At 38.8% G+C, this 10,995-nt stretch overlaps 1 protein-coding gene across 4 annotated transcripts in view; it reads left to right on the plus strand.

Annotated features, from left to right (window-relative positions):
- The window catches only part of LOC125075321 (la-related protein 1), an 83,808-nt gene extending 75,026 nt beyond the window's left edge, over positions 1-8,782 (plus strand). Inside the window, exons 18-28 of one of the 4 annotated variants that reach the window (XR_007120192.1) lie at positions 435-532; positions 1,509-1,619; positions 2,177-2,328; positions 2,918-3,026; positions 3,813-3,958; positions 4,539-4,672; positions 5,181-5,314; positions 5,996-6,090; positions 6,171-6,510; positions 7,248-7,307; positions 7,810-8,782. Coding sequence is in view for 2 of the 4 variants with exons in the window: in XM_047687050.1 (XP_047543006.1) it covers positions 435-532; positions 1,509-1,619; positions 2,177-2,328; positions 2,918-3,026; positions 3,813-3,958; positions 4,539-4,672; positions 5,181-5,314; positions 5,996-6,090; positions 6,171-6,237; positions 7,248-7,307; positions 7,810-7,813 (1,110 nt within the window). In the remaining 2 variants the exon portion in view is untranslated. Of the gene's footprint in view, positions 1-434; positions 533-1,508; positions 1,620-2,176; positions 2,329-2,917; positions 3,027-3,812; positions 3,959-4,538; positions 4,673-5,180; positions 5,315-5,995; positions 6,091-6,170; positions 6,511-7,247 lie in introns of all 4 variants that reach the window. The other 3 variants (XM_047687050.1, XR_007120191.1, XM_047687051.1) reach the window with 3 other exon arrangements.
- Positions 8,783-10,995: the final 2,213 nt, after the last annotated feature.

Here is a 10,995-nt window from a genome sequence, read left to right on the forward strand (position 1 = left end):
TTGTACACAAACAGAGAGTGCGTCTGTGTTTGCACGCACATTACTAGAAGTACTATTTCTTCACTCTCATAATCCATGGGAGCGGCAAGCGGAATGACCGGAAAGCGTTCAGGCGCAGCTCCAACGGCTTCACGTGCGCACCGACGCACGGGAGTGTACACACTTTCAACTTCTAGACTCCGGATCGTTCCTGGGAATTTTCGGATGGAAAAATCCAATAACTTAATCGGGCCGTTCTGGGGTTTGAACCCTCGGCATCTGTGGCCTTATATCTAGCCACTAGACCAACGAGGCAGTCTATATAAATATATATTATTTTACGAAATAATTTACCTGTTATCGTTTATCCATCGTCTGCTGTATAGACAGGGAAGATGTCGACTTTAAAAGAAGCGATTTACCTCGAATCAATAATTATTTGTACGTTATCACAGGCCGTGGAGCAAACACAAGATGGAGGCGGCAAAATGCGACCGAGACGCACGGCGCGCTTCTACGCCGCCAACAAGGACCCGCACGCCACCGACGTCATGTGAGTCCATACACACTTACGACCTTATGTATACTCTATTCCAACCATAACAGGAGAAAAGTTAAAGAAACAACATTTGACAGCAACAAAGCTCTCGACCAATGATATCGCGTATCATTGGTCGAGAGCTTTGTTAATCTGTGATATTCACTCTAGATTTGTTCATTTTGTGGTCACTGTTTTGACGTTTGAAAGACAAGGACAAAGCTTCGTTTTACATATCAACCTCTTAACGATACAGGTGAAGATGTTAGTGGAGTTTAATGAAAGCACATTCAAATTAAAATCCGTCTGATTGGTTACTTCGAATCATTTCATAGACTAAAGGGCAAAGTAACTAAATATTATACGTTACTGGTGATTTACTAAGTTAAGGAAAATGTTTTTAACAAAAAAGGATATAATTATAAGCATTTATTAATAGTGATCTTTGTATAAAAATTTCAACGAATAAGTTAACCAGTCGATTCACTACACGCGCACTAACGCACGTGCGTATGTGACGTGTGTGTGTCTACGCCGCCAACAAGGACCCTCATGTTACTTACGTATCTGAATTAAACGTGCTCAGGGCCCCCATTCTTAACAGTCTTCCGATACACTTATACATACTGTACATTTTTCCTTGATAATGGTAATTGTGATTCAATGCACAAGGGTCTCGTGAGGCTTTCGATATGTTAAGTAAAGAAGTATAATAAAAGCTCAGCCCAGTGGTTAGAACGCGTGCATCTTAACCGATGATTTCGGGTTCAAACCCAGGCAGGCACCACTGAATTTTCATGTGCTTAATTTGTGTTTATAATTCATCTCGTGCTCGGCGGTGAAGGAAAACATCGTGAGGAAACCTGCATGTGTCTAATTTCAACGAAATTCTACCACATGTGTATTCCGCCAACCCGCATTGGAGCAGCGTGAAGGAATATGTGGGAAAATTTACAGGCTACTAATGCTAATGGTAATGTTACAATTTCAGAAGCAGCAGGAAGCACAAGACCCGGCACAGTCTGAACCCGCCGGTGGAGCACCACGTGGGATGGATCATGGACGTCCGTGAGCACAAGCGAACGCATCGCGACAGTACCGGGTAAGACATCCTTGTTTATGTATAAAAGTTATTGCATTAAGATTCGTTAAGATGTTAATTTAAAGAAATTAAAATAATGACTGATTGATGATGTATGTAAGCAGAAATACGAATGATTTTCCAGAAATTGTGACGTACATTCTATTAACACTAGGAACAAGAATAACCTTGTTACTCCAAGTACCCGATTACACAGGGTCAAGAACAGGATCCCAGAAATATATATACTACTATACTTGTGTAAATGATATTTAAATAAATATATATAAATTCCGTTGAGTTTCTTTCGCCGGTTCTTCTCAGGTCCGAGGTGTTAATTTCCGAACCGGTGGTAGATTTTTGACTGTCAATAAGCAAGTGTAACACTTCCATATTGAATAAAGATTTTTGACTTTGATTTTGTTCAGCGTTGAAATTCAATCATAAACTTTACTGTGATTAAACATAATGAGATTGATGAGAGGATGAAAATCTACTGTGTGTGTATCCGCCGTATGGAGCAGCGTGGTAGAGAACTCCAATATTTCTCTTAATTGAAGTTTATTTTGGTGCTACAGTTCGTCGCTGGGAACGTCCCCGACGCTGGGCTCGTCGTGCGGCTCCGTCCCGCAGTCGCTGCCCGCCTTCCACCACCCGAGCCACGGCCTGCTGCGGGAGAACCACTTCACCCAGCAGGCCTACCACAAGTACCACTCCAGGTGTCTTAAGGGTGAGTGTCCGAATCGCGCTCGTGTTTGATTCATTTTTATTATCTGTTCCGAATTATGTTGGGATATAAAATACCGCTTTAACTTTATTTGATATCTCATCTTTGAAAGAAAAAACAACATTTTCAATATTACCAGTCTTTCTGTTCGTTTCCCTCGAAGATACTCTTACTAAAGTATATACCACGAAACGAGTCCCTAAGGAAAACTGCCCCTGTGGTCTCATTGGTTGATACGCGTGACCTTCATTGGTCCATCGAATCCAATCAATGATAATTCTTTAAATTGAATCTATCAACCAATGAAATGTACGAGTTTTTTTATTACCTAGGAGTTCGTCTTGTGAAATCAAACCGGTGACCCAATCATAATGTCCTAGCGCAGATAAATCAATAACTATACCCTATATATATATATATTAATACCGTGCCTAAACTATTGGGCCCCACCCATAGTGAGAATTTTAGTGCAAATCGTAAATCCGTTTGTTCTAACGAGATATTAAATAGTACGGAACCCTCACCGTGATAGTCCGACTCGCACTTTATCAGTTTATTACAAAACTATAAGTAATATGTGTCTCGTTTTCAGAACGCAAGAAGCTCGGTATCGGCCAGTCTCAAGAAATGAACACGCTGTTCAGATTCTGGTCGTTCTTCCTACGGGACCACTTCAACAGAACCATGTACAACGAATTTAGGTACGTGTGCACATGTTTGTGCGTAAACACAGATGCAACCCACGTTCCCTAACGCTCGTAATCCTACTTTTTTTTTAATGATATCGGTATGCGGGCCAGCTAATGGGGCACCCGATGGTAAGTGGTCACCACCGCCCATAGACAATAGCGTTGTAAGAAATATTAACCATTCCTTACATGCGCCACCAACCTTGGGAACTAAGATTTTAGGTCCCTTTTACCTGTAGTTACACTGGCTCACTCACCCTTCAAGCCGGAACACAACAATACCGCGTACTGCTGTTTGGCGGTAAAATATCGGATGAGTGGGTGGTACCTACCCAGACGGGCTTGCACAAAGCCCTACCACCAAGTGAATCAGTCGTGACGAGAGTTCAGACGTTAGTCGTTCTAAACTCTGGGCTGCCGCTGTTGAGACTTTCTTGAAGGAAAACATAATACAATTTCCCTTGCATGACCCACTATGTTCTGAACCCATTGCTATAAGCTTGGAGTCTTATGAGCTAACTAAAACATAAAAAACAATCTTATATTAATTGCGGATCCTGGATGATCTGTCACATTGTCGATTACTTGGTGGTAGGGCTTTTTGCAAACCCATCTGGATTGGTTGATAATGCCATTGGCCATGGCAGGAATGCTGAATATTTCCACTACATTGATGACAACCTACTATCAGTTGGTTAATATAAACAATTTATTATCCGACGTACTTAATGTATATACTATTATTAGTATAGTAAGGTTTGATTATCTGTATCTAATTCTTTTTTTTTTTATCTATAGGACACTGGCTAACGAGGATGCGTCGGCCGGTTTCCGCTACGGGCTCGAATGCCTGTTCCGTTTCTATTCGTACGGTCTAGAACGGAAGTTCCGCCCCGAGCTATATCAGCACTTCCAGGCTGAAACGCTCGCTGACTACGAGAAAGGTATAACAATTAACATTAGAGCTATTCTTTAGCCGAATGTCCTCTACATTCGGGTAAATTGATAGAATGAGATGTCACATTCAAAATCAATTGATTCTGACATAGACAAGTTAAATAAATTAAAAAAAAAAAGAACTTCTAAAGAAGATTCTAAATTCGAATTTATCTTAACATAAATAAACAACGAAATCATTACTCTAGTACTACTACTGCTAGTTAAGCTTACAAGTCCGAAATAAAACACAACGAAGACTTAAAAATTTACATGTAGCGCCAATATCGACCTTAGCAGCCGCGACGAAAAAAAAACATCGAATCGCGGTTTAATTCGGTATCGCGCGCTTTTGTTTTTTTTCTACTAGTTCTAGAAAGTTGTATGGATAAAGGAATCTCCTAAATATACCATCATTATTATAAAATTGGAAGATACAAGTATCGAAACGGCGTATCGCCACCGGTCAAAATGTAGTCGGATGAAAGTCGCCGCCAATCCGCATTGCACCAGCTTGTAATGTCATCCCAGCATTGAATTGTTCACAGACTATTAATTTATTGTTAAATATTTTATTCTTTATTACAGGTCAATTGTACGGTCTGGAAAAATTCTGGGCTTTCCTAAAATACTACAAGCACGCGACGGCGCTGCAAGTCGAGCCGAAGCTTGAAGCGCATCTCGCTAAGTTCAAGAGCATCGAAGACTTTCGTGTGCTAGAGGTATGTATTGCTCCCTATAAAGCGGGGATGTGGGATTCGCCGGCGCCTGGCGCGCTATAATACCCTGTACGCGCGAGAGAAAAGTGGACTGTATTTTTGGTATAAAAGGGGTTGTTACCTCAAAACTCTGGGCTCGGTGAAGACACGTTCTTCTTGGGAGCGCTCCCTTGGTCTTCATACACTCGAAGAACACAGCCAAAGGGATGGGTGATATTATAGGAGAAGGATAAGTCCGTTACACAAGCTAATTTCAAAAGCGCGGCGCACTCACATAGCACACGCTACCGCGGCTCACACCAGAAGGGAAGAGAAAAAGGAAGTACGTCATACGTCAAATCATTCCATAGACAAAACATAACGTTTCAACGTACGCATACACCTAAATACGCTACATACCCACTAAAATACCAGCGATAACCACTCCCGTTTTTGAGGGGGGCGTCATGACTTCGCTAACCTTGCCTTTCTCGAGAAATAAAAAGTAATGTGTGCTCCCCCGCCCCCCCAGCCGCAGCTGAACGAGCTGCTGGCGTCGCAGGGCGCGGCGGGCGCGGGGCGCGGCCCGCACGCGCGGCCCTACGACCGGCACCGCTCCGTGTCCGAGAGCGAGCGCCACCTGCAGGCCTACCGCGGCAGCTACGGGTAACGCCTCAACCTCTGTGTAACTCTGCCACGTGCGAGCCCCGCGGGGCCGTACCCTACTTGCCAACTGGTGACCATTTGTCGGACCGCCGTTCTATTAGTAATAACAACAACAAAAAAAAGACACCGGTTGAGGCATCAGGGTTAGACATAACTTCTTAAGCCATAGTGTTGTACAGTACAGTCAATATCCATTTACGAGTTCAGAATCTAGAACAAGAGGTAACAGTTCGATGTCCTTTATTAAGATCTAATAAACTGTCAACCTGATCTATAAAAATATATCTTTATTATATATATTTTATGTATGTATTTATTATAGTATATATGTATTGTTATCTGTGTATTATGTACTGTTATATTATGTATTTATACTATAGGTAAATTGACTTAAAATCACTGTACCCTTCCCATATTTGTAAATATTGTGACCCTCTGGCCAAAGGTTGCCTGGAAGAGATCGCTGCTCATCGATAAGGTTGCCTGTTGCACCTCGTGCAACATTTGTGTAGCAAAATTGTAATTTTTAGTTTGAAATTGAAATTAATATGAAGGTGTCTTCGATAGTAATCATAATCAGTTGGCGCGAGACGCAATAATCATCTAATTTAAAAAAATAGAGAAGCACACACGTGCTGGGTCTTAAATAGCAACTTGCATTGATCCGTGCTGTGCCCGCAGGCGAGCGCCGTCCGGCACGGCGGGCCCGGGGACCAACCGCGGGCGCGCCGGCTCGTGCGGCGCGCAGAGCGTCATCGCCAACGCCCGGCCGCGGCGTGAGTGCTGCCTTTGCTTCGATTCCTGTTTTTTTTTTCTACGATCGCACTAAACTTATAATCTCTGTTTGTTCTCGCAGCGAAACCCAAGTCGAAACCGGAAGCCGCGCCGAACGAGTTGAAAGCGCCAGTGGCCGCTAAGACGCAGTAATGATACGACATACGAACACTGTACATATGAGTAGACCCGTGTGCATGTGTTACTTATCTAGACTTTTAAAGTGCATTTTTTATATATATAAATTACAAAAAAAAAATACTATAAAAATAAAAGTGAGTAAAAGTGTTGTGTGCGGATCGCGCCGGTGTTTAGTGTTGACTAGTCGCGACCGGTTCGAGCCGGTTGCGGCCGGTTCCGATCTGGCTGCGCGGGCGGTGTGCGGTTACTGGGATTGCAGGCTGGTTATATGTGGAGCCTAGGTGGGATATTTTTATATTATATGTCAAATGATTTCGCGTCCCCGTCTCGAATGACATCTTTAGTTGCCCCCAACATTACCCCTTACTTCAAAGCGACGTTAACGCTGTCTCGCTTTCTCCATTGTATCTTATAGATTAACGATAAACTCACAATACGTATTCTGTTACTATAGTACCAGTCACAAGAAGCTATAAATTATGTAAACAAACATCTTTTACTAAGTAAACATTTTATACTGCGAGATAATAATAAATTGACCATATTCAATCGACATGTAATATAGACGGGTTATATGAAAGTAACAACCTATTTAATTTAGTCGGATCATATTTTAACGACGCAAAGCGCTATCGTTTGTGTTTTTTGGTACCGGGACGCGTCCGTCGCAGCGATTGTAAACTATCGGGACGCCATCTTGAAATAAACGCGTCATTCGAGTTTCGAATGCGTGCGAGTTTGTTTCATTGCTTTGCATACATCGCGGATCTGGTTGTTATTGTTAATTTTACTTATGAATCTGACGAATAATTATTCTTAAATAATATACGTTTATTAATATTTGTTACTTAATAATTTATTAAATCTTAAACAAATTCATTTTTTTTGTTGGTCCAAATGTTGTGAACTCCTGAACACTTGTTTACAAAATTTATAGCTTCTCATGACGGTTACTATAGATATGTTTCGTGTTTCGAGTGTACGTTTCAAACTAATTGTATTTTTCTTCTCTTTGCAGCTTGTACGCATCGACAATAAGCAATATGCTACGCGGTTTAGACGCCACTATCATAATAGCGTAAGATAACCATAGAAACATACAATATATACATATATATGTATTTATATATTTTTGACGTGTAAAGTTAATATTTCGATACGAACATCTAAAATGAATATATGCATAATAGTGACACTCTTAGTCTAATAAACATAATATAAATCAATTAAATAAGTACGATTAATGCTTGGTAGATTAAGGTTTGCCAGTGGATACGCTGGGTTTGACGGGGGAGTGAGCGACCAGTGTATTAAGTGTTCGGTTTGCGATATGTTTATTGCCTGACTCGACATGTTTTTGAACGATGAAGTTGTTTGTGTTGTTTCAGAACTAATCGCGCACATACGAACTAGAGTAACGGAACGTATGCCTTTTTGTGATGGCTATATATAGTTGTCTCTCTCTGTTGCACTCGTACGAAATCCAATACCCAAAATATAGCTTAATGTCGAAGTTATGAGTCGTAAGATTAGCTAATTTTATTTCGTTTTTAATTAGTGAATTGATCTCTGACCTCCAGATAGCTCGACAGGTCTGCACACTGATGGCTCACTCTACGCTGTCCGTGGTCCGAGTGGTGCTGCGTATCGTCTATGGTCATTGTAAGTGGCCGGCGCAGATCTCTAGTGGCGAAAATTGTAAAACTGTACAGTTATAGATATTCTTTCTCTGGTTAAATAGAATTGATATTAAAAAAAAAAAAAAAACGAACGACGAATCGTCGCTAAGACTGGCTATGTGCATATTTAGTAGAGAAATTGTTGTTTTTTTATTTCTTTGGTAGCACTATTGTTTATGGTTAAAAACGTTTGACTGCGTACTGCGGATTTGAGAAAACATCGAAACAAGTTTCATCATGATTGATTTTTCATAGAAATTTCGGAGCAAAAGTTTCAATTCTGTGATAAAAATGGTAAAAAAAAAACAAAACGATGAAACAATACGTTTTTCAGACCGCGTTTCGAATACTGCCACTTGTAATATTATGACACAATCAAACACACAAATTCCTTAGAAATAACCGCGTGGTGATTCAAACGCTACACCGTAAATGGTAAAACTTTAACAGTTGAATAGAGGCATGGCGCAGTAACATTCACCATTCCTTGCTCCGCTCTGCCAGTCTGATTGACGAGTGACTGGTGCCCACTCAACGCAAAGCTCTACCACGAAGTCGAGAGAATACCTTTTCTAGAAACATCCGTAACTACGACCGTCTCGCTTAAATGGATGCGAAACTTTTGTAATACCATCCGATTCATTCGTTAAATATCACCAAAGCCATTATGAGATAGATTTAGTTTGGAGATGGTTGTCCATAACATATATATCTCGAGGCTTTAAATCGCTCAAAATATTACATGTGTATATATTCGTAAAGATTTTAATGGATATCGTAAGGCGACATTTGATATGTTTGTAAAAGCTATATGTACAGACACTAGCATTATCGTCTAAATTAAAAAAATATATATGTCTCGCTCTAACCATACTCGTAACATAGAGATAGGAACACATAGTCTCATCGACTAATGTTTACGACCATATTGATTGCAATGAACTGACTCGCAATAAACACATTTGTTATGTGCATAAGTCCGTATGGTCGTTGAATTAATTTGTAGAAGCATGATTATCTGTCTTGTAGTTTCGGATAAAATAACGCACATACAAACATACAATTACCTTTAAAAGTCGACGAAAGTTTACTTTACGGTGTAACGTTCGAATCTAATAAAAATAGTTGCTATTTTTATTTAGATATAAAATGATATAAAACAGGCACTATCGTAGTCTAATAGCTGAGTTTTAGATTATATGAACCATTGACATTGTCTGTGGTCGAACGATTGTCTCTGTCGTCTATGATATGGGACATAGATAAAAAAAAATGTACTAAATTTGAATTATACTTTGTTGAGAACTAACTTGCTCAATGCGATTATCTGAATTGTACGGGGTTTAGATGTGACGTAGCGGAAAATTATCTACATTAAATCGAATGGACGTAATGAAAAAAGAAAAATGGCGTCCGTGGAAATTTAATGTCGATACATTTTTCTCTCAATAAACAATGGAAAATGTATATTGCAATTTGCACTTAATATAAAAAAAGTTAGGGTGTGTTTCTTAATACTTTTATTCTTTTTTTTTCTAGATTTTAAGGATGCTTTTGTAAACATAGTTATTATGTGAGGCGCGTATGGCTGTTTATTTTTTTATTTTTTAATTTCGTGCTTATATCTTGCCCCTGGACAAATTATACTGCGACAATAAACAAAAGACTTTAGAACAGATTAATGATTTCATTGCGAAATAACTTCGATCAACTTTCAGTTACGATATATTGCTTATCCGTAAAACGATAAACGGTTGCCATACGCGCGTCACATCACTTATTTTGGTAAATTTAAGACAAGAATAACGTCAAGATATCGCTGAGGTCGCTTCTCTCATTGATTATTGAAAAAAATAAATAAAAATATAGTTCCTAATTAATTAATATGTAAAATTATTTCTTTATAGCATCAATTGACACAGAAATTGTACTGCACTTAGTTTATTGACTTAGAATATAATGTATATCGAAAATTTTCGGTTTTAATGCATGTTTATAAGGATTTTTTTTTTAATAAATCACAGATAAAAAATAGTCAAACATAGCTTGCTTGATTATACCATTAAATGGTACATCGATTTGTAAGCTTTTTTAATCATTAAAAAATTAACAAGCGTGTGTGTGCCAGTATAAGGCGCTTATTGTATTCGTGTTTCTGAATCGCGCAGGCAATGTTTTTGTGATTGAGGTATATATAGTCCAGATCGATTGATTCAAAACTGATAATTTCGTATGATAACCCGTTACGTGATATGACAGCTAGTAATGACGTCACACCATCCCCGAAGTTGCTTTGCCCAACTGTGGGATGGTTTTGTAATATTGTGTAGTGATGTATTAATATTTAATATAATATAATAGTTATCTTGGACGATTTCTGTGTCGCTAAATTTCCAATATGCGTCCATTTTAGACGAATGTTTTCATCTAAACAGCTTAAAGAGAAAATTCTTGTAGTATTCTATTGTGTTATATTTTTGACAGTATGAATAAGATTATAAAGAAAATGATTTTGTAAAAAATGTGGTAAATTTCTGTGATTAATTTCAGTAATGAATTCGTCTAAAACGGACCCAAACACCAGGACCGTCCCTTTGATTGTAGTTTTTAAGTTTGAGGGTCGTATAACCTACGAAGCGACCATGAGACGAAAAAACGAGTTCTCGTCAACTTTTTAAACGTATGAAATGTCAATAAATTCTTTTTGTAAATAAATTTACGAGTAATACAGACGAATGCACTTAAAGGTTATATAAATGTCATGAACTGTCAATATTTCTTTCTTTTTTTTTTTTTCTTTAGATTTATCCCGCCAAAATTCTGTCAAAGTCGCACGTTTAAAAATTTGACGATTCGATACGACGTTGTGTTTTTTTTTGTTAAGTTTTTTTTTTAAGTTAAATACATCAGTTGTTGCAATTTTTTCGTAAGAACGCCAAAGGAGAACACATTGTGCTAAAAAGTGGGAAAACACGTTAGGATATTGTATAAATGAAAAACGATACAAAAAAAATTATAATTCTTGCTATTATTAATAAGTGCTGTATAAATATTAAAAAAAAAAAATGCGTGTCGCGCAATTTTCCA

The sequence above is a fragment of the Vanessa atalanta genome, chromosome 30, assembly GCF_905147765.1.
Source record: "Vanessa atalanta chromosome 30, ilVanAtal1.2, whole genome shotgun sequence".
Taxonomy (NCBI): domain Eukaryota; kingdom Metazoa; phylum Arthropoda; class Insecta; order Lepidoptera; family Nymphalidae; genus Vanessa; species Vanessa atalanta.